The 24,682-nt window shown below is 39.4% G+C and overlaps 1 protein-coding gene and 1 pseudogene across 5 annotated transcripts in view; both read left to right on the top strand.

The window, feature by feature from the left end:
• The window catches only part of thsd4 (thrombospondin type 1 domain containing 4), a 49,294-nt gene extending 39,763 nt beyond the window's left edge, over window positions 1-9,531 (top strand). The window contains exons 9-18 of one of the 4 annotated variants that reach the window (XM_078253403.1): window positions 2,046-2,221; window positions 2,386-2,482; window positions 2,822-2,947; window positions 3,098-3,227; window positions 3,698-3,902; window positions 4,968-5,141; window positions 5,800-5,973; window positions 6,146-6,325; window positions 7,188-7,332; window positions 7,707-9,531. In XM_078253403.1, coding sequence (XP_078109529.1) covers window positions 2,046-2,221; window positions 2,386-2,482; window positions 2,822-2,947; window positions 3,098-3,227; window positions 3,698-3,902; window positions 4,968-5,141; window positions 5,800-5,973; window positions 6,146-6,325; window positions 7,188-7,332; window positions 7,707-7,849 — 1,550 coding nt within the window. In that variant the 3' untranslated portion in view covers window positions 7,850-9,531. Of the gene's footprint in view, window positions 1-2,045; window positions 2,222-2,385; window positions 2,483-2,746; window positions 2,948-3,097; window positions 3,228-3,697; window positions 3,903-4,967; window positions 5,142-5,799; window positions 5,974-6,145; window positions 6,326-7,187; window positions 7,333-7,706 lie in introns of all 4 variants that reach the window. The other 3 variants (XM_078253393.1, XM_078253385.1, XM_078253376.1) reach the window with 3 other exon arrangements.
• Window positions 9,532-9,811: 280 nt separating this feature from the next.
• Window positions 9,812-23,933, top strand: LOC144523279 (xaa-Pro dipeptidase-like; annotated as a pseudogene). Its single transcript, XR_013502491.1, has 11 exons — window positions 9,812-9,904; window positions 13,145-13,396; window positions 13,820-13,947; window positions 15,495-15,609; window positions 17,050-17,111; window positions 17,848-17,892; window positions 18,732-18,807; window positions 19,641-19,668; window positions 21,112-21,296; window positions 22,854-23,048; window positions 23,905-23,933. The product of XR_013502491.1 is annotated as a xaa-Pro dipeptidase-like (transcript).
• Window positions 23,934-24,682: the final 749 nt, after the last annotated feature.

The following is a 24,682-nucleotide window of genomic DNA, read 5'->3' as shown; positions in this document are numbered from 1 at the left end:
CTGCTGCATCTACTGCTGCTGTTGTAGGCTTTGAGGGCTTTGAGTCTACCTTCCCACAGGGGAAAGCAATCATTGTCTCTCCCCACTCCCTGCTGTGCTGAGCTTGGTGTTTTCTTCTGGGGAGGGATGAGGTCAGAGCCTAGACGCCAAATATCAATGCTGTACATATTTTGCATTCACACAATAATCCTTTCCATGTGAGTTGGCTGAGTGAACTATTGTACATTAGGGGGGAAATCCAACAGAGATCTTTCAGTTTCTTAGCAGCATGTTAATGTGTTAAAACCATAATACTGTTTGCATCTCTTAGTTTGCCTAAAAAACAGGGTTTTTAGCCTTTGTTGCTAAATGGTCTGAGCAGTTAGTAATGCTTGAAAATGGAAGGAGAGTCCTAATCACTGAGGCATTGGCATTGACTGAAATCCCACTTCTTTTTTCTGCTCTATTTTGAAATATGAGGCCTCTCAGTGTTTGCTGAAGTACTTGTGTTCTGTCGCAGCTTACCCTCTCATCCACAAATCGTCACGTCCGGTTTCCGGTTTCAAAACCAAGTTGGTGACAGCCAAATTGCCAAACACAACACTTCAAAACAGTAGTCCACAAACCAATGGGTGACGTCACTGCTGCTATTTCTACAGTCCTCAGTTGCAGAGCTCTGCCTTTATTCCAGTTCAAAACACATGTTGAAGGAATGGGAATCTCCATCCACCGCATGTAGTATTATGTTACAGATTAAAAGTATGACACCATTGGAAAAAAAAGTTAATGTAAGGTCATAGTAGAAATAATTAAATGATAAATGCATGTGATAAGTTGACATTTGACAATTGTTGACGATTTATGTGATTAGAAGGCAGATCAACCAGGGGGCGGTGTCACTTTTTAAGGATTTCTCCGGCATGCAGCCTATATTACCACCCACCACTGTGGTGCAGCCTTTCATTGAAACCTCTGAGTGAAACACACTACGCAGATAATTGGCATCTTTATAGAGGTGTAACAGTAGGACACACAAGTGGGTTATTTTCAGAAGTGACTGTTGGAATGTCAGACATTGTTTAATTAGAGCCATGGCTCAACTCAGCAGGAGGTTTGGAGGAAGAGGGAAATGGCCCCGATCCCCCATTTAATTAAAGTGAGGAATTTCATCCACTCTGTAAGAAATAGGATGAGAAATACTGAAGATGGATTCAGTGTCTACCTTTTAAAATGCCAAATACTTGGATGCCAAGTATGTTTGCCTTCTTAAATCTGAGTTATGTACAGCCACATACACAAATTTCACATACATATGTATTTGCACCTTCCGCAACATTTACACGCACGCATACTGTATATTTTGGACAGCACTTCACATGCAAAATCTTGCATGGGCAATAGCTCCTTTCACTTTCAGAATGTTAGACACTGTGAGTCCTTGTGGGTAAAATAAACCGGAGTCATCTTAGAAGTCAGCTTTTTTTTAAATTTGATGAAGATGGTACAAAATTACAGCATTTACCCCAAAATAGACATATAGGTTTTAAAATGCAAACAAGAATATGAGACAAGGGAAGGAATCTAGCAGGAGCCACTGTATCCTCGCCACGTCCCTGATTTTCCCTCAATAGGCCTCTGTTCTACACTGTGCATCTCTAATGTGCTTTTAGTTGTCCAAACACTCTTTTACAAGCCTGTCTAATGTTACACCTCTAATGCTTTTCTAATGGCCTCTTGTACCATTCCATGTACCAATCCATGAAATCAATGGAAAACATTTTGGGAGATTTTGTTACAGGATTTGCATGAAAGATTTGCCAGCACAAACATATTGTCACGTTTCTAAAGGATATTTCTTTAAAAGTGCACGTGAGAGCATTTATTCCGTAAGCTATAATAACTTTTTTGGGTGGAGAAAGTCGGTGTCAGAGATTTGATTTTTTTTGTTCTCATTCTCTCATCAAACAATAATTATGTGGAAGTGGTTGTGGCAGTATATTTTCCTTTTCGTTTAAACTCAGGGCTGTCAGTGGTGATTGTGTGATTATTCTCTCTGTCTCTTCCAGCTCTCCGAAGCCGATCGGGGCGATCCATCATTAATGGAAACTGGGCTATTGACCGACCAGGGAAGTATGAGGGAGGGGGGACTATGTTCACCTACCGTCGACCCAACGAAATCAGAAGCACAGCTGGGGAGTCCTTTCTCGCTGAAGGACCCACCAATGAGATCCTGGATGTTTATGTAAGTAACAAATCAACTCCGACCTCCAGAAACTAAGGTCTGTCATTATATGATCACTTTTCAGAGCAGAGATCATTTTAGAAGGACAACCCTTCAAATATTTGAAGGTGGAGAGTATTATTTTACTGTATGATAGTTACTGAGTCTCATCTACTTTGCCTTAGATGATCTTCCAGCAGCCAAACCCTGGTGTCCACTACGAGTACCTTCTCCCCTCTGAAAAACCAGTCGTCCCTCAGCAACCAAACCACAGACCAGATGGTAAATGACACCCACTCTGTACACCCCTTACTGTTTATTGCCATGTTGGATTGCTCAATACATTTCATAGGCAAGACAATTGAGAAAATAACTGGCGAATAATCGATAATGAACATTAGCATTGGTTGTAGCTGTATACAATCAATCTATTTAAACCCCAACCAAAACCAACCAAGCATTTATTCATCCTCATATATCTAATAAAAAATGTCACTTTCCCCATCCATTCACCACAGTCATAACTCATGTGTCTATGCCTGAAAGCAGGGAACACTGTGAATGGACAGGGTGGATACGACCATCACAGCAACACTCACCAAGAAAACTTCAATTCAGCAGGTGGTGGGTGGGACCCTCCTCATCTCCCAGACAACCAGGTTCCTGCCGTACAGCCACCCAGACAGGAGAGAGAGTACAACTGGAAACTGGCTGGTGCTACAGAGTGTAGTGCCTCTTGTGGTAAAGGTCAGTCAAACTATTTATATTTTAGCTTTTTAGTGAGGATGACTCCATTTCATAGAATTCATTCAATTCGTTTTTTTTACTGCTTATTTATTCTATTTCAGATGTAGAAGTCAGTGCTTAAATTAAACATCTGCTTTGTATGAATTTTAGGATTCAGATACTCCATCTTTCACTGTGTCTCCCGGCTGAACCATGGCCAGGTATCAGATGCTCTTTGTGACAGCAGCAGCAGACCGACTCCGCAGGAAGAGGCCTGCAACCTGCAGCCCTGCCCAGCCTTGTGAGAGACCACACTTTTCTGTTCTCACACTTGTGCGCACTGCTAAATACTGCTAAGTAGAAAAGACTCTCCACTCAAAGAGCAAGTTTACTAAATAGCATACACACTACTATTATGAAATGATGACTATACTTTTTTTTTTTTTAAATGGTTTAAAAAAATAAATAATAATAATAAAGACTGAGGACTGAGTTTGACCCAAGAAGATGCTGTGTTAGTGTACCTGCTAGGTTATGCAGTATCTATATGTTATGCAGTCTATGTTAACATCTGTTTTGTCAACCCATAATTACAGTAGTTCGATCCTTTTATAATTAAAAGATTTTATCCTGTGACTGCCTCATTCTCATATGTGGTTTCTTTATACTGTATAAACAACATGTATATAATATACATACATAAATGTACGTAATATACACTGCCTAGGATACCCTCCTAACACCAAGCTGTTATGATTTCCCCCTGAGCAGCTGGGATATTGGAGAGTGGTCAGAATGCAGTAAGACCTGCGGCCTGGGCATGCAAAACCGTCAGGTCCTGTGTCGCCAGATTTACGCCAACCGCACCCTCAACGTCCACACGAGTCGCTGCCGACACTTGGAGCGGCCCGAAATCGCCACTACTTGCCAGCTGAAGATCTGCAGTGAGTGGCAGATACGCTCCGAGTGGACCACGGTGAGTGGCAGCTGTCACTCACAATGTGACTGCATTGCATTAAACACTTTTACTTTTACGTTTACATCTTTATTACATTGTACTTCTCATTATGCATACACGTTTACATTACTGTTTACATTACATTTTATTTATTGTGCAATTACTGTCTACCACAAATATATATTATTTTATATGTTATCCCTATATTTTAACTTCCGCACTATTTTATATCTAAGATTCAAATTTTTTTTACTTGCGTGATTTTCTTTTTATATTGAATGAGCTCTGTTGGATGGAGCGTGACATCTAATATTTTCATTGCCAACGACTGCTTCTCTGTAATTGTTGTCCATATGACAATAAATAACTTGAAGCTTGAAACATGAATTGCACCTGTCTGACATGTCTCTACAGTTAGCGTACATCATCTTTAATGACATACAGCTTTAAAAAAAATCAGTGAGGTTCAACAGAAAGTTCTGTGCATGTTTGAGATTTTATCCCTGACATCATTATGATTTTTTTCTCTAGTTCTATTCTTTGACACTTGTATCAACTTGTATTTTAAGGAAAGTTCAACATTTTGGGAAACATGCTTACTCTCATACTGTATCAGACATTCAGAAGCTGGAGCCAGGAGACAGTTAGCTTAGAGTGTGAGTTTTAAAATGACAAGATGTGTTTTTTTTGTGTTTGTTATATCCCAAACTATTTCTTGGTCCGGCGCTGTGACTTCTGGAGTCTCAGCTGGTTTCTTGGAAACCCTCACCGTGATGACAAGACTCCAGGAAACCACTGTGCTTGGTCAAGTAGTATTCTCACACATAACCCCCTTAAAACCACAACTTGTCTTTGGTGTTTGCGCAGATTAAAACGGCTATGATTTATATTTTTATGATAACGGTGTATCAAATGACCACGGGAAAACAATGTCAAAGTTGTCGCTCGTAGTGATGAACAGAGGATTATCACCTGAATCTGCAGCTCCCCTCGGCTTTAAGGAGCTTTATCCAGCAATCCAGTCTCTCCAGCAGTGCTTACCTCTACAGTATAGTGTTAACCATGTGGCCTGTGTCTCCATAGTGTTCGGTGCCATGTGGGCTGGGTCAGAGGTCACGGGAGGTCCGCTGTGTCAGCAACGTAGGCGACTTTGTTCCTGATGAGGAGTGCAACATGAATCTGCGGCCCTTCGATGTAGAGAACTGTGACATGGGATCCTGTGCCAAGAGCTGGTTCTACACCGAGTGGGGCAATAGGGTAGGTGTTGTAGTCTACTACAGGGACATGTAGTAACGTTCATTCATTCCTAATAACAGCGGTAGTCATTGTATAGATTTGTCTTCATGGATCTAGCAGCTGTTTTGATATTCAGGTAATTAATTGGTCTTTTAATATAGATTCTGATAGCCTCAAAGAAAGCAACTGTATATTGAGGGTCAGGGTGCTCAAGAGTCAGAGCCATATAATGAATAATTTGTTGCCCTTTCTGTAGTATGATTATAAAGGAAATTAGTATTTTTGTTTTACAGTGCTGCAGATCTGATGAGCCTCTTAACTGCACCCTGTTATGGCAATACAATGGGATGAAATGAAATACAATGATTTAATATAATCCACTTCAGACTTGAGGGAAATGAACCGCAAAATTAAGGGAGGTATGACTTGTTCAAAAGCAGGCAAAATTGAATCTTAATAATATATTTTGCCTTCACAGTATACAGTATATAGGCTACTGCCAATCAAAGTCAACTCCAAATTAGTTTTAGTTCTATTTAAATCAGGTTATGGCCCAGTATTTTAGACTTCACAAAATAAAAGCCCACAGTGATTTAAAAAAAAAAATAAGATTATAACATTTTTATTTTTGCCAGTCGGTGAACAACATTGAATTGTAAAACGAGTGTTTACTCCACAGTGTTCAGCTGAATGTGGGATGGGTGTACGGACGCGGGGAATCGTCTGCCTGACCAACCACATCAGCAGCCTTCCTCTGGAGGGGTGTGGCAGCGAGCGGCCCGCAGATTCTCAGGTCTGCAACAACGGCCTCTGTGAGAATCGCATCGAGTGGTTCACAGGCCCCTGGAGCCAGGTATGAGAATGACAGAAGGTCCCACTGGGCTCAAGGGGAAGTTGTCTGGAGTAGCTAAATGCATGGGATTTTACAGTGGTTTTACATTGACATATTTTTTTTTCCTGTCTCAACTTCTGAACTGTGTAATTGAATCCATATGATCTCAATGCTATGGTTGTATGTGACCCAGTGCTCTGCAGAGTGTGGCGCAGGCAGCCAGCATAGGTCAGTGGTGTGTCTGGTAAAGGCAGATGAGGGATTCACCATCATGCCACCGTATGAGTGCTCCTCACTGGATCGGCCCCTCAGCCAGCAAAGCTGCAACCTCAAGGCCTGTGGAGCAAAGTGGTACCACACTGACTGGAGCGCTGTGAGTAAGATATGAAACCCTAAGGCAATGCATCTATTCCCTACTGCTACTCACTAACTGATTCATGGCCAATCAGTGATGATAACCTGGGTATCTCAAAATCCTATTTAGATACATTGTAGTATACATTGAGCGTACAGACACAGAAAGTGTGTCAATCACAGATAAACTCATTTATACAGTAGGCCTTTGATTTGTCAGAACAGGGTATAAGGGCAAAGAATAGTATGCTTATTTTCAGGGTCTCCTTAAGGAAGGAATTTTTGTATTGCATTTAAAATCTCAAATTGTGAATTATGTTCATATCTGCTACTATCTCAGGAAAAAGGGCAAAAAATTATCCTTTATTTTCTTTGTACTAATATTTACCATGTGTAAATGACAGTATTTAAACCCCCTGAAAACTTGGATTCAAACTGTATTCATAACATCAAATATTCATCATTAACTTAGCAACAATCAAACAGTATTAATCAGGAGTGTGGTGTGGGTTGATCGGATTTGATCATGTCGGATTTGAGTGTCATCCGATTTTGATTCAAATGTTTAATGTCTAAACTCCGATTGTACCATCACCTTTTATCCAACTCTGCCCCGCCCCCTTCAAACCACTGTGAAGAGCACAAAGAAAAAAAGGAATACATCTTTTGTGAAAAAACCACCTCACTTTGGCAGAAAATACTGTGTTTAAGTAGGATCCCATCACATAATAAAAAACTGATGGAGAAAATAGGTTTCCAGGTTCAGTTCGCAACATTAACAATGTTTGAAAAGTAGCAGCAAAACGTGGCAGTAGATCAGCTTTAGGGGGAAGTTTTATTAACCTGGCACTGACTGCTGTCCCTGACCCCTGTCCTTCCAGTGTTCAAAAACATGTGAGCGAGGTTTCCGTGTGCGGGAGGTGCGCTGCCTGTCTGACGACATGCTATCCAGCGAAGGCTGCGACCAGCAGCTGAGACCGGCAGCCAAGGAGGACTGCAACCCAGAGCCCTGCATACCTAGCATAGGTCAGTCATTATCTGTTATCTGGAATATTACTCACTTTTCCTAATGATTTTAGCATCCTTAGAAACACAAGTGGCATTATTGTGACTGTAATGGCCAGCTGAGGAACTACTTGCATGAAGAGTAGATGAGTAATGTTCTGTGCCAGCTCAGAATGCTTGAAGTGTATCTTGAGCAAGGTGTTGAACCCCAAACTTTAGTCAACAGTAGAAGTTCAAGCAGCACTGGGAAGCTATAAATGTTGGTAACTCTCCCATCCCCCTGCAACACTTTACCCAGGATCTATTGTTCTTAGTCAGCTCTCTCGATTAAATACGAGTCATATATTATTTGCTGGAACTTAGCAATAAAAGCTCAACCGTTCTTTTTGTTTCAGATGAAAACTGCAGAGACAAATACTTTAACTGCAATGTGGTGGTCCAGGCTCGCCTTTGCGTGTACGATTACTACAAGACGACGTGCTGTGCTTCGTGTTCACGAGTAGCTCACAGACAGTTGTTTAATCTGGGCCGCAGCTAGCACTCTCTACCAGTGTCCCTCAGCTCAATGTTGGGCAAGACTCAATACCCGCTGCAGGCACTTTGCTCCTGGGCCAGCCAGGGGAGTGGACCAGCTGGACCTTGGCTTAAATGAACACTTGTTTTGACTGCCAAGGATGGAAACTGAAGAAAGAACATTTCTGTTGGTTCATTTAGAGACAGCTGTTGGGAGAAAGGAATACCTGAGAAAAGTGGAGGACAGGAATCCACTCACTGGATAAACAGAGCCCTGGAGGGGTGACAGAAATCAGTAGCAAACCGAGGAAACTACAAAACACTTTATGGATTTTAACCGCCAAGTTTGATATAAAGAATACATCTGTTTTTATTTCAAGGCCAGCAGTTTGCAGCTGTCTTTTACCTATAATGGCTGTTGTGTATTACATGATATGAAGAGGAGAACACCTGTAAACTTTTTAAGGTGGTATACTGTATATATAGAAAGTATATGTTCTAATATGGTTCTGTACACTTCAATGCTCAGATTCATGCCAAGATGTCATATGAAGTTGATGCAGTCTCACCTATAATCAATCTATTTACCACCCACTTTGTTGACCAAAGATATGTAACCTCCACAAACTGAAGACAGTTACAAATGAACACTTAAACCTTTGAAACAAATACTGTGCATCAAACCCTCCATGGTGCTGATGGTGAATCCTTTATGCAACATGGATTCACAAGAAAATGTTTAGTTCTTTGTGGTACAGATTAGGTTTTTCTGATTTCCTAAGCAGTGGCAAAACACTTCTTTTTTCCCTGCCTGCACAGCTATGAGGTGTAAATGCAGCCTTTGTAATATGTATGTATATATGTGTGAATGATAACAGTCTTTTTTAAGGGTTCTCAGACAGTCTTCCCAGCAACTGAAGAGAAAAAGGCCCTCTTTATTTATTTGAGTGGCTCCCCAGGGAGGTTACTGGTTTATCGGCCACCGGTGGCCCCTTTCTGGCTGTGGGGATAAAACCTTTGCTGGCTCTCCTCCAATCACAGCCTCTGAACTGAATATAGGCATTCCACAGCCTGCTGGATGGTAGAAGCAGATGGTTGAAAACCCTAATGTATTTTTGAAGAGGTGAAACAAACTGCAAATATATTTTGTTTTTCTGTGGAAGATGATCATTACACATTTGTACAATTCCTGATAAATCACCAATCATAAATACATTGAAATATCCATGAACTATTGTTAGTGTTTGATTGTAGAGATAAATCATGGAAGTATTTGATCTGGTATGGGATATATAAGGTTTACATTAATAGTAAATTTTTGTTTAGGAATCAGCCTTTCCTGCCAAATCACCCCTTTTTTTCAGTTTCATACACAACATGCACACAGTACCTCTCAAGTGTTCAACTGTTTTTGTATTACATGTTTATCATTTCCCTCCACACACTATAAACTTACCTCTGATCCATAAGTACTGTATATGTATCAATGTTTAAGTTCAGGATGACTTTAACATGCAATTAATTCAATCTTTAAGGGTAAAAATAAAATCCTGTATGTGCCAGCGTGATTCTTGATTTTCCACAAAACAATCAAGAAGAGTGGAACTAAAATACTAACATTCTTCAGTATTTCACATATGACTGCAACTAGCAAAACATCTTTGCCTTATTTTACATTTCTAATGTTCAACAGTTGATTTTTAGTAAGGAGTGTTCTTGAAATTTTCTTTAATAAACAAAATTACTAATTATTTGTACACTTTACCGCATACTTTCCTCGTGTTCCAGTTTTAAATCACATAGAGGATGAGATATCGATGTTACTGGATTTAAGTCATCCATCTAGAGGACAAAGACGCTATTACAACCTAAAGATTTATAGGAGAAGTTCCACCGGTCATAATGCACTGCTTCATCTTCAGGACAAACTGTCATCAATATCTGAGGATCTTCTGTCTAGATACTTTACTAACCATGGTTGGTTGTGATGTGGGAAATCGTCTGCCCTCTCCACAGGCTACCCTCCCTCAATGATGCCCAGCAGGTGTCCCAGGCTGTGGGGCATGAAGACGGGGACCAGGTGGACCTTGTCATTCAGGATGCCGATCTTCACAAGCTACTATAGGTGAAGCCTGTCAGCCATGGGGTGCCTTTCAGCCCACTTCACACAAGCAGTTCTGTTAATGAAAAACAGAAGTTTTTTATCTTCCATGCTTACAAAAATTATAAAAAATCAGTACATTTCATATATAAGATTCAAGGCCTAAATCCCTGTGCAGCCTATACTGTAATCTATTTTACCGCCAAAAGATGCAAGGTGGGTGTTGACAAGTCAGTAAAACAGGACACTACCTTGGATATCAAATTTGAACAATTTACAGATAGCTAATATAAATTAATCTGGTTCCAGACATCTAAATTGTAACCCATATTCCCCATTTGTTCAGTGATTCGATTGTGAAGTGAAATGAAATGTATAACAATTGTAAAGACACCATTACAGTAGTCTAGTCTACTGAAGATAAAATCATGGACACGTTTTTCCAAATCCTGCTGAGACATAAGTCCTTTAACCCTTGATATATTCTTAAGGTGATAGTAGGCTGACTTTAAAATTGTTACATTTGCTCTCTTCCTGCCTGTTGCTTCTTAGCCTTGGAGAGAGCTGATAGGAGCTAATAATTCATCCCCTCCCATTTGCTGTCAGCCTTCGAGAGGGCTAATAAGTGAGTGATTCTTTAATGTCTTTGTTCATTCTCTTATTCTCATCTGTGATGAACTGAACCTTCTTTGTGTAAATAATAAAGACTTAAAAGATCTCATCTATGTATTGAATTTCCACCACAAGTGGCTCTGTGATGACCAGGTGCTACTTGTTCAAGCTCTTAATTTGAACAGGAAATAGCTTGCATCCACTGACCACTAATCTCCAGGCAGTAGGTCTATTCATTAGACATGGCCTGTATTCAAAAAGGCCAAAGCATGATTTGCAACATCTCAAAATTCTTTATCCATGTTGCCATCTGACAGCTGAAAGCCTTACTTTCAGATACAAGGGTACGAGGTGTGATGCATTCCTCCCTTGGTGTGGCACTAGTGCTGGAACAGGCTGCAAAGGAAAAGCACAGCAGTGATCACACTAAACACTAATTAGATGAGGAACTTTCACTGGCCTCTTCCTGACTCCGTGCTTTTTAATGTTTATTTTAACCTAAATAGTGGTAGATGGGGATAAACTGTTGGCACTTGTGGACTGGAAGAGTACTCAATAAAAACAATCAAAATCTGAATATAAATCACTTTATTCACTATGTAAAATTAACATAGGAATTAGACTTGGTAATCATACAATGCAGTGAAATAGTAAAGTGAAATTGCAAGTTAAAAAGTCAAATGTTAATGGTGCTATTCATCTTTTGATTTAGAAAAACTATTTATAATGTATAACTGCAGATGTAGAAAAGAAAAAGAAGACAGGGCTGAGGGCTGGATGATGTCTGCATAACTGTTAGGCTACATTATAACATTTAAAATGGTTGTTTTTATCTTATTAACATCTAACTCTGAACATTCAAAAATGGATAATGTTGCAAAAAAACATAAACTGTAGGCCTACATTATATTACAAAAACATATTGCATGCGGCTTCTGTATTATTCTCTGCACTTGTTTGTGTGTCTACTTGCTGCTCCCTATTGTATTGTATTGTATAGCCTATTGTAATGACGCAAAAATACCACCGGTTTTATACCATTGGCAACTAGGCTACTTTACTTACAACAAGGATGTGACATTTAGGGAATGAAGAATGTACACCAGTATTTTCAGACAGTGTGTGAGTCTAATGATGGAAAGCCAAAAAAGAAAAGGGAAAGGTGGTGCTGCGATGGTCAGACTCAAAAGGAAAAAAAGGGATCGTGTTTCTGTGCTGTGTGTTGTTCATTCATTCACCATCCGAACATTCATCCCCCCCCCCAACCCCCTAACACTAGATGTTTTGAAGTTCCGTTTCGTAAGGATATAACGTTAGTGAACTTTCAATTCAACACTATTGATATTTGAGGAGATATTTTTCATCATTAACAGTCTATAAAAAGAACACAGTTTCACAACAGACCAAATGTGAAGCATTTTAAAACTTAAAGAATGAAACCCTTACCATCACTTTCTTAAAGCCATAGTGCGTAGCTTCTGTCGCCCCCATTAGGAATTTTAACCCAGTTGCTTCGTAGCCAAGGAGGACACGGAGGATTAAAAAAAAAAGCATGATTGACTCTTCAGAAGAGGTAATTATCTTCACTCGAGTTTCTAAGTTTCTAACCCTAACAAACTTTGAGCATATACATAGGCCTAGCCTATATATGATTACCCTGCAGGGTATTTGGCTTGTAGTGTAGTACATGCTTGTGTCAACAAATGTGTTCAATTAAACTGGTAAACTACAGCCTCGTGGTGCATTTGAAGTTATGTCCATTTCCCATCTGGTGGTTGTTTTTGTCGTTCAACAGCAATTTAATAGTGAAATAAGTTATTGTTATTGTTATACATTATTATTAAATCATTTAATTTTGACCATATGGCCTTAGCAATAAACAAGCCGTTCTTTAATGTCACCAACTGTTGTTTAGTACCCTTCTTTTTTCTTTTCTTTTTTTACTTTCTTAAAAAGTATCGCTTCAGGCACCGTTAATTATGTATGCGATTAATTTTGATTAATTAATCACAGAGTATGTAATTAATTAGATTACATTTTTTTAATCGATTGACAGCCCTAATAAAAACATAATTTACCACTTTACTGAGGCTGATCTCTCCTCACAGATACACAGTTACACCTGTATACTCAGCCAGCAGTGAATGATACAGAAATCCTTGAGCTCTGGTACAGTCCAGGCTGAATCAGATATGTAATGTTGGTTATCTTATCAGCAGAGCCATGACCAGAGATCAAGATTAATGGCCAAAGACCTATCGGTTTCAAGGAGGTCTATCTGTCTATATCTATATCTTAACTCTTTCTGCACTGTGGTTCACCCACCTCTTCAGGCTGAAATGTACTGACCAAATCCTGAGGATTACCTCCAGAGAGAACTGAAAACATAACGGGTCCCCTCTCTTTGCTCAGTAAATTAAAAAAAATTCTGAATTTATTTATTTATTATCAAAGCTTTGATCAAACATTTTCAGAGAAAGAGATGCAAATGATTGAAATGAAAAAGAGTTAAATGATGATAGGGACAGGGTGGGAAAAAAAGTTATTTAAGTTATATAATGTTATTTTAGCCTTGTGCAATTTATGACAATTCTAATCTTGACCCAGAGTCCTACAGTTGAGTCAGTATCTCTAACCAGAACGCCATCTTATCTTCTGTCTCCCTGTCCTTTCAGACCTGTCTACTGGCTGGGTAAAGACACCCTGAGGGTGTCTGCTGCTCTGTTTGCAGAGAACCGTCGACAGCTGTGCAATGCGCTGAAAGCCAAAGACGAAGTAGTGCAGCAGTCAGTGGTGGTGCTGCAGGGAGGAGAGCAGAAGCAGAGGTACTGCACAGACACAGACGTCCTTTTCAGACAGGTAAGTAGTCTCTAGTTGACTCTGTGCAAAACTGAGGCTGAGGAGGGGGCAAGGTATTGCATTTATTTATCCATCCATCTATGATCCCCTAGCCAGCAGTGAGTTTAAGTTCCTCCAGCATGTCCTGTGTCATGTATCTTCATACTCTGTCAAAAATATGTAGGCCAGCCACTCTGCAGAGAAATCACTTGTGTTCATGATCTAATTTTTTCCAACACTCCCATCTAAGCTTGTGACTATAATTGGATTTTGACAAAAATCAAAGAGCACATTGAACGCTCTGTATTCACCTCTGTGAACTGGTTTTAGCAAGGACATCTTATTTTTTGTAATGTAATAATCTGACTAGAAGTAACCTTCTCTTCTAGCTGACTGTTATAATCTCCCTCTCTAATGTTTTGGCTGATTCTTTCAATTCTGCAGGAGTCTTTCTTCCACTGGGCTTTTGGAGTAACTGAGCCTGACTGTTATGGCGCCATTGATGTGGACTCTGGGAAATCCATCCTTTTTGTTCCCAAACTGCCTGAAAGCTATGCTACTTGGATGGGAGAGTGAGTCACACTAATCTTCAAAGAGCGGTGTACATGGCCAACAATCGTCACCAGCGGGTCCATAGCTAGAGCTGTAACTTGAAGAAAGGGTTGACAAAGTCATGTGCTACAGTTACATCTTTTACACCTAGTATAAACATGTTTTTATGTGAGTGTATATATATTTTTTCAAATGTATTGTAAATGCCACCAAGAACCATTTAAGACGTAGACTTTTGTCATCACCCAAACCACCTCAGACATGTTAGACTATACTGATACCAAAGCCTGCTGCAGTAATTCCGGTTCACAGGCTACACATGTGTAGGAACTGAAGACTAAATTGCTCAAATAAGTTGCATCTATTTGTTTAATTGCTCATTTTGAAAATTATTAATCCTCTTGCAAATGGTCAAAACTACAGCTTTAAAATGACTTTACTCGCAGATGAAGACTATTTAACACATTTTGCTGCTTTCTTTGAAAACTTGACAACACACTGATTGCTGTGCTAGGCTAATTTCATGAGGACAGGGTGTGGATTATAAGAAATGTTGCATACAGTGATGCAGACTCCCTAGTGCTTGTGAAGAGAAAAAAATAATGTCACGTACAATGTAGTGAAATTCAATCTCTGCATTTTACCTAGTCTCGCTGGCCAGTCCACACATTATTCCGGGATGGGAGAAAAACATGCTCTGGTTTATTGGCATTTCTTTAAACCAATCACTAATCGCTGTACGGAGCAACGGCGCCTCTGCAAAATAGCCTCAGGAAAGAAGTTGTTTTGGTGGAACATGTGTACGTTTAAAAGTTGTTTTAGTCATGCAAAGGAAAACTCAGATTGGACAAATAGACTAGCTAGCTGTCTGGATTTACCCTGCAGAGATCTGAGGAGCAGTTAACCATAATCCTCATAAATCGACCAGAGTTTAATATGCCAACACAAAGGAAGCCCAAGGCAACGGATATCCGGCCTAAATGAGTGAAATCCGATGGAATTTCCAACCGAGCAATCCTGGAAGTGGAACGTCCAGGATATAGACTACATTTTACCTATCCTAAGCATTACAAGCAATGGACAGCCACATAGCAGCATCCGGGGAAGAAACTTAGGGTTCAATGTTTTGCTCAGAGACACTTTGACATGTGGCCGGAGGAGGCAGGGATTGAACTGCCAATCTTGTGGTTGATGGCTGACCCGCTCTCCCGCGATCGACAGACACCCAGAGAAACCACTTGACATGATGATCTGGAAATAACCTGCAGATTCTTTACCATGTCTGATCTATAAACCTCAAAGCATCCTTTGTCATCTGACATGTATAAAAGAGATCCTTTACACATTTAGGAGATATGTGATTAACACTTAACACTACTGGGTTCATTAGCTTTGCTCGCTCCCTTTTTAATCTGTTGCCCTGACTACTTCAGTTCTGCTAGTGTCTGCCAGAACTGTAACATAACCTGTCTGTTATGTTTTTACAGATTGACTTCTTAAAATGTCTAATGAGTGTAAGTCTTTGTGTTGGTTGGTTTTCTTTTGTGTCTTTTGCATCTGTTGACAGGATCTTTCCTAAAGAGCACTTCAAGGCGAAGTATGCTGTCGATGAGGTGCAATACGCCTGTGATGTAAGTCTGTCTGTGTTGCTGCTGGTGTTTACAGAGTGCTTGTGTGTGTTTGTGTGTTTTTAACAGTTTTCTGTGCCGTAACTGAACCTTGATGTTCACTCACCTTTCATAAAGTTACTGGAAATTACATCATTGCCTCCGTAGACAGTTTTTAAAGGTGAAGATATTTATTAATCCCACTTTGGGGAAATTCCTGTGCTACAGCAGCTCAAAAGAAAAAAATGTAAACACATCAGAATAACACAAATACACATTAAGTAGACAAAGGAGAAAAAAAATTGTCATTCTCTTATTTGAACCTCCTGGCAAAGCTATCGGTGGCACCAGATAGTAGGACCAATATTCATTTTGTACTAGGACCTTCTAGTAGAAAGTGTCATTGCCTATATTTTTAGTACAGAGCATGCAGTCCAAGACATCATTGGCTATTGACCGAGGAAAATGCAGACAGTAGTTGGACTCACAGAGCACGTGGAGCATCATACTGATAATTAATTTGTGCGCAAAGATCAACCACTGACATTCTCTGGGGACTTTGGTTATTGCATTTTATTTTTAACCCACAGCTCCATTATCTTCATTTTAGTCTAGTTTAAACAATACAGTCCTGTTCAGACTGTCTATAATTGCCTATTTTGGGAGTTTGGGAAAACAGTCATGTATATCGGTGTTGACAGCAGATTCACAGCAGACTATATTGGAGGCTTGACAGCTCCAGAGCTATTTTGGAGGTGTGCATGTTGACATATCAAAATAATATAATCAGACTATAATACAACAGCTTTCACTGGCATTTGAGATGATCCCATACAATTTAATATTAATTTCTATATTTTCCCAGCAACCTTTGATGACTCATCCTGCTGATGATATTTCAGGTATTATTTTTCTAGCTTTTCCAACGTTTTAGACACAGATATGGTAATAATAAGAGTACAAAATGATGTGAAAAAGAGACGCAAAACTAGGATATAGGATATAGACTACAGATTACCTGATATATACATTTATTATAATATCAGATGACTGACCACAGGACCAATTCTTCAAGTGTCATGTGGGAGTATTTTACTGAACCACCTTTAAGCATGGTATTCTGTAAAAGGTCCCCGGCAGATCTGCCTCCCCTTTCTGATGCTAGCTGCCACCTCACTCGTCATATCAAACATAAAAACACAGTCCTTTTCATTTTGTCTGTGTGTAAGCTGTTAAATGTTGACGCAGAATATCTGCTGTTAGGAATCTGAATCTTCAACATTGTCAACTTTTAAAAACCTGATTATTAAATTGATCAACTGCTTAAAAAAGTGCAGTGGGAGAAATAAATCTAAACTCCTTCAACCAATTCTACAGCTGACAAAAGATTGTCCATTGGTCATGAGAATAGATCATGGATATATCACCTGGATATAGACCAGTTGAATGTCCTGTTGTGACATTTGAATGCACTTGGTGGTGATTTAATTTGTTTTTGTGTTTTTCTCCACGCAGCGAGGTCAGAATACAGATAGTGGGAGCATCTGCCGTGAAGCCTCCTTTGACGGAATTAGTCGGTATGTTTAATTGGCACCACTTTGCATTGGCATAATGATACTTTGATTGGGGAGGGTTTTGTTTTGGTTTTATAACCAAGGATACAGACTGTCATGCATACACATTTTTGCTAATTAACCAAATTCAAAATATAATTGAATTTAGCAAACCATCTTCCTTTTGCTTGTTATCAGTGTTACTGTGTTCTTTTTTTAACTCCTTACATTACACCCTTTTTTATTCTACACTCTGACCCTGACTGCTTTGAAAAATGAGTCTTGTATACTTATTTCAAAGTGAATATAATAATATGCATCAATTTGCATTTGATTTGCAAGTGTATAAAAATATTTATTCAGATTTAGCTAATAAGACTCCATCGATGAAGCACCTCCATTAGGGGTAGGATGTGTGATGGAAACTTTCTGGAAGTGATGCTGGTGATGGGGAGGAGGTGGTTAGTAGGTCTGAAACAATGACATTTAAAGAAAAGCATCCGGGAAGTGATTGGCTTGAGAAACGCGGTCAAAAAGATCATTGGTCAAGTATGGTGATGTCGGAATTGTTAATGCAGGGATTTTGACAGCGTGGGAAAGAGGAAGTGACAGAGAAAAAATAGCAGACATTTACTCATTGAGGAATAAAAGCAGAACTTATAATTATGGGATCTATCTGGGAATAGAGACTCCTTCATGAACTTTGGTCAAAGCTTCATTTATGTTCATAATGTGAGTTTCTTGTTCCTTTTTTTATCAGCTTCCAAGTGAACAACACTCTTTTACACCCAGTCATTGTGGAATGGTAAGTAAATAAAATACGTTCTATAATATTATTCAGAAAGCCCACTCAAGATATGTATAGAGAGTATACTTTCATCTCTCCTTTAATTACCTAAACATTTCTACTGACTTAGCTCCCAAACCTTCCGGTCAGGTAATTGTGTGTCTGTAATCAGAAACAGGAGCTTGTCTTCGGCTTGTTTTTTACCCTTGCAGAGTGAGAAGCCAGTCCGCACAGATGTAACGGACTTCGTGCTTGCCTGGTTGTCCTTGGCATTAGAGTTTGCACCCTTCAGACGATTTGACATTTTCTGAAATAAGGAGGAATGCTTTTCAGGCACGTCTCCTGGGGAGAAAGACTTGATTGAACCCCTCTGCTTCCTCTTCTCTGAGGAGCTCACAAGGCTCTCTTTTATAATGGGATATTTTTGACACCCAAAGTGCAGCTACTGCTTTCCAAACACAAATGAATGAGAAATGGTGAGATCACCAGGCAACAAGGCTTCAGTTCTAATATAGTATTTCAGCTTAGATTTAAATCAAAGACTGTAATACATTTTATTGTGGTTTGAAACATTTTTAGCAGCCCTGCAACAGTAGATTATGGCAGTTTCCCACTGGAATTTCAAGAAACGACAGGTCTCATTAATATACAATGTTCCTGGGAAAGAGGACCATCTGCTCGACATTTGTTCATTACATCAGTTACTGTATTAGCAGTGTATATAACAAAGATGGATTTCTTCCTTTAGCTCAATGTGAGAGTTGAATTCTGTATATATTTGTTGGCTGTACATTTGATAAACTGGCAGCGTATCGATCAGAATGAGAAAGCTGCTCTCTCCCTTCTTGTGTCTGCAGCCGTCTGATTAAGACTGATATGGAGCTGGAAGTCCTGCGCTACACCAACAAGATTTCCAGTGAAGCCCATAAAATGGTAAGATACTTCTCGGATAGACAGTGCATCTGCAAGGGTGCTCAAATTGGTAAGTTTTCACCCAATAAAAGAAAGGAACCGAAGGAAAAGACATGTTGAGAGCATAAAGTTAAACGGCCAAAGTATGGAAGTATCAAGCAGCTTATTGAGTTTAAAACCCGCCCAAAGGATTCAAGATGTCAGGATCCTCGAAGGCTATAAACTGTTTAAATGCTATCGATTTTAACTTCATCCAGTAGCTCAGAGGCCAGCCGTTAACAGAGATAGCCTTTGACCAATAAGCTGTAACATTAAAGCAATATTTTACTTCTGCACAGGATTTCACTTAAACACCATGAATAAACACTTCAGGGGTTGAGAAGCAGTTAACCTCTCAATGCTATCTGTCCTCTGTACTCACTCACCATGAGCGTTCAATATCGTTTTCCTCCTGTTGTTTGCTCATTGTTACGATTGTGATCAGTTGACATTTTTAGAGGTGTTTTCTTTACCCATCTGTTCCCAAAGCCACCCTATCTGGCAAATTTCCAGATATAACTTTCCCTGTAGGTGTGCAGTAAAAACAGAAAATGTTCTCCCAAATCAGCAAGTGCTTAAGGGTACAGTCTCACTGACTGTTGAACTATTTATGACTACTTTGCGTAAATCCTGCAGACTCTGCTTTCACGTACCTAGGATTGCTATTTTGCATATAAACTGAGTGAACAGCAAATAATCAACTACACACAGAAAACTATAATTGCTTTGTGCATAGGGTAAACATTGAGATTCATTTAAAAAGAGTCAGCAATGGTTTTATCTGAATCACATACAATCTCACTTTTTCTCTGTAGATCATGAAGCATGTGAAACCTGGACAGTGTTTTATTTACAAGTGGTGCACGTTGTCAACAGATCCTCTTTGTTCTGTCCAGACATTTTAGGCCCATGTCTGTCTACTCCATTATAGCTATGGTAATATATACAGTATATGTGGGGATTAAACCAGCCCTTATTTTATTTTGCTCTGCTCCTATCACTTTCATTTGGATAGACAGTATGCTGATACAGTCACTGTACTCATTAAATCAGTGTTACTGGATAAGTTAAACTCTTTATTTTGATATGTGAAATGAGCTGCTGTGATGAACTCGTTTGGATTACACCCCGCTGAGTCAGAGGAGGAATAAAAAGAAATGTCACGCCTCAGTGCGTGTTGACACTCCAGTAACTGATTGTTATTATAGGTGCAGTGGAGTAAGCACTATGGGGTTCTTGCTTATTAAAGGTTTGCTATATTATGTCACTGGTAGACCTGGCACTGTCAGGTGTACTTGGCCCTTTACTGTATACTTATGAGTATAACACCCTATGTAAATGAAATATAAAATGAAATACTAGACAGGTTATTACGGGAGCAGGGTTATAATCAAATGGAAGATCAATTCAGTATATATATAGTATATTATACTAACCTTAATATTTCCACTATGAACGGACCAACGATTGAAAGAATCACAGGATATAAATATCTCGGCATCTGGATTGACGAAAAGCTCTCTTTCAGGTTTCTTGTGTGGAAAAAAGTTGGCTATTTCTGTAGAAATCAAAGCATCTTTCCTATGTTTTGTAGGAAAAGGGTTGTTGAAGCAGTTTTCATGTCGGCCTTGGACTAATAATGATGTGATTTATAGACATGCATCATTTTCAACTCTTAAAACTCTGGACTTAGTCTATCACTCTGCCTTGAGATTCATAACCGGTCATGTCTATGGTCACATAGAATGTTTGGGTGGTCTTCTCTCCATGAGAGACGTGGTATTCACTGATATCTCTTCATATATAAGGTTCTTGTTGGAAAACTACCATCTTACCGTACAGAACTTCTCTCATACTCAGAGAGACATTACCAGACTCGCTCCGCTGACTGGTTCCACGAGCTCGCGCTGAACTTGGAAAAACTGCTTTTAACTTTAGTGCACCTGACTCCTGGAACAAATTACAGCACTTCCTTAAAATCAACTCACTGGTGCCTTTTGGTCAGAAATCTGCTTTTAAACCTGCAAACTTCTTCTTGTAATTGCTTTACATAATTGTACTTTCTTTTGCATCCTTGGTATCCCAATTTATTTCTCAAATCATTTTTCCAATTCAGAAAGTTTGCGTCTTTCTATTTTTCTTATAATGATGTCGCTTCTTTTCTGTGTTTTTGTTTTGTTTTTGTCTTTGAGATTTGACTCGATGTCATTGTGAATGAGGGCTGCCCCTCAATGATCTCTCAAGTATAAATAAAGGTTCATCAAAACAAAACTGCTTGTGTTGAAGGTGTGAAGTGGGCCGACATGCACCACATGGCTGACCGGGTTCACCTGGAGGAGCTTGTGAAGATCGGCATCCTGAATGGCAGCGTGGAGGACATGTTGAAGGTCCACATGGGCTCCGTCTTCATGCCCCACGGCCTGGGACACCTGCTGGGCATCGATGTGCACGATGTGGGAGGATACCCTGAGGTGAGAACACAAGACTTAAATTCTGATATTATTGGTAAGTGTTGTAACAGTTAAAGTCTCCAAACAGAAGAAGAAAACACATTCCTGTAACTCCGTGTCATATTGATGTGTCATGAATAATGGAGAAACCCTCGATACAGCAGTGAGAGCGCAACAAAAATAGGCCAATCTGCAGGAACAAGTTCAGGATGAGGGCAGGAGAGAGAGAGGAAGGTAAAATGTTGTCTGAACTTTGAACAGATGGTTTCAGGATGTGGTGGAGGATTGTGTACAGTTATACACTTTTGATAACTAAATACAGAAGGACAGTTAACCCACAGAAGCTCCACTGGAAGTGCTGAGAAGGTGTCAGTTTGTGTAGCATACTGTGAAGCAGGGCTCACTGAATTCTGTCTGACACGTGACAAACTATACTGTTGGCTAGTTTCAGTCCAGACAGTCAGACCTACAGGAGATGGCTCAGTGAACTGACATTCATCTCTAATCACAGTCTGAACAAGAATTGTTTTTTCTCCCTTCTGGGTAGAAGGTTTGTCTTTGTGCAGTGGACTTAAAGCAACACTAGAGAACTTTTCCCGCTTCGGTCCCCCTATAGGTTGGAAGCAGAATTGTCCATTACATTACATTATGCAAGTTTGCCAGATCGGGTAGCGGATCTGTAGTTCAAATGAACTGGACAATGTAATGTAATGGACAATTCCGCTTCCAACCTGTAGGGGGACTGAAGCGGGAAAAGTTCTCTAGTGTTGCTTTAAAGACCCAGAGTGCTAAAAATTTCTAAAAAATTCATTTTATGGTAATCTGCCAGAGAAACTGATTCACTAAAAATAGTTAAACACTTGAAAAATGTTTCCTGTAGCAGTGTCTGTGCTCAAGGAGCAGCCTCCGTTAAGTCTAAGCTGCAGATATCCTACAGCAGGGGTGTCAAACTCAACTTCACTAAGGGCCACACTGGAAAATGAGAATCACATTAAGGGCCAACATGTATAGTTCATTGACATGCTTTTATTTAATCAAAAGTCAAATATTTTTGACTGTATTATGGCATGTCTCATATAGCTTTCTCACTTACAGTTTGGTCGACATAGCGGCCTAAAAAGTCAGTACAAAAGTTCCTTCCTACCTTAGCCGTCAGAGTTTAGCAAATCAAGCAAACCAATGATTACATATTTTACAACAACCTGTTTCACAGCCTGAATATAAAAACTCTCTGGTTCAGGGGGAATTTCTGAGTCTCAAAGCTGGCTAATCTGCCAAATTCTTCTTTGAGTGTCGCGTAATTACAGTTTGTCAGTTTGTTTCCCGTCTTTTTGGTTTGGCGCACATCTTGGCGGCCCAACATTTATTGTGAACCTAAATTGATATGCATGGCTGGATCAAAACTTGCAAGGGGCCGGATTTGGCCCGCGGGCCTTGAGTTTGACACGTGTCCTACAGTATATTTCCTCTAAAATAAAAATAAAAATACTAGCTCAATACTATTATCAATTTTCTTTTTTTTATTACAGTCATGTTAACTGTGTAGCTGTGGTTTTAACAAACTGTACTGTTGTCCAGGGGGTGGAGCGTATTAACGAACCTGGACTGAAGAGTCTTCTGATGGGCTGCCTGGTGCAGGAGAGGATGGTCCTCACCGTGGAGCCCGGCATATACAATACTTCATCAACCACCTGCTGGACCAGGCCCTGGCCAACCCTGCCCAGAGCTGCTTCATCAACAACCAAGTTTATACAGCTAACTATTTACATATTTGTGTTTCACAGTTCTTGTTTACATGTTTCATTATATACATCAGCAGTAATTATAATCTCCAAACTTTACTTCTGTGGTTTTCCTCCAATGAACTACTATTTACTACTATTTACTATAGTACTGCTATAGTCTGATAGGTTAGTTCAGCTACATGCAGGGTTCAAAATTGACTTCATCGTCCACCAGCCAAATGGCAAGTTAATGTTCAAATTTGACCAGCCACTCAATAGATTACATTTGTTTGTTTTTTTGGGCTGATGAGTGAAGCAAATCTACCAGCCACTTGCATATTTTACCAACATTTGGCTGGTGCATGGTGCTAATTTTGAACCCTGGCTACATGTGAGTGAGAAACCAGGAAGTGTTGTTGTTGTGGAGCTGTTGTGGAGCTGAGAACATCAAAGGGCTGCTCAAAAAAGTCTCCATCCGGCTGTTTCTTCTCATTAAGAGTGATCCAACCACCACATATCGAACCCTCACGTTACAAATGTTAGCAGTCACTTTAAGTGACGTTAACGTTAATACATTAAAAGTGTTCATTTCTGTGCCTCTTGGAAAAAAAGACGTTTCATTTTTTAAATAATTCTTAATATGAGAATTATTTAAAAAAAATGAAATGTCTTTTTGTAAACATTGATTCACAAATAAATGATGTGAACTGAATTTAGATAAACATTTTAATTTGCAACTGTGTGCAGAAGAGTTTTGTTTGTTTATTTAGTTGGTATTGTGTATTCTTTCAGTATTGGAAGATAAATCTTTTATACAAATTAGTACATTGGACCACAAACTTTCTGTGAACCAGAGGAGTCATCTTGTCTCATCTTAAATCAACATGTCATATCTGTGTATTCAGATTTGACATGGTTCTGGAGCATCTGTTGAACAGCATAAAATAGTTGCAAACAGCAACCATGTCTGTAGAATGCAGTCAATCATCATTTTTCATTGAAGAATGGCAGTGGCCCCTGGTGGCCAATACTTGCAAGTGTGTATTTTACCTTAAGCCCACCTTCCCTGCCTTAAGATTTTTACTGTAGTATGTTTTATTTTAACAGCCATCTTTCTATTGCATCCTTATCATTCTAATTTATTTATGAAATCATTTCTCCAATTCAGAAAGTTTGCGTCTTTCTATTTTTCTTATGATGGTCTTCTTTTCTGGGTTGTTGTGTTGTCTTTGTAATTTGTTAATTGTAAATGAGGGCTGCCCCTCAATGATTTCTCGAGTATAAAGAAAGGTTGAATGAATGTAACAGTATAATGTTTTGTAACAACTGTTCATTTTAACAATGCAGACAGTTATACAAACCACTGTCCTTACCAGTTCAGCTTTTGACAATACTGTATTGTACCATGTAATTATTAAATTGGTACTCAACAGTTAAACAAATACGTGGTTTAGTTTATTTCACAGCCCCATCATAACCCAATTTGTTACCTATTTCCTAAACTTTGGCCCTTGTACATCCACCTCTCTTGTTCTTGTATTCTGTTATTTTCCTCCCAAGCACTATAAATGTACCTCTGATCCATGAGTACTCAGTGTATCATTGTACAGTATGACTCAATTGTGCAATTGATTCAATCTGAGTGGAATAACTATTCTGAATGTGCCAATGATAGCCTGACTG

This window comes from Sander vitreus, chromosome 1 (assembly GCF_031162955.1).
Source record: "Sander vitreus isolate 19-12246 chromosome 1, sanVit1, whole genome shotgun sequence".
NCBI lineage: Eukaryota > Metazoa > Chordata > Actinopteri > Perciformes > Percidae > Sander > Sander vitreus.
This window is presented reverse-complemented; position numbering and strand designations above follow the sequence as displayed.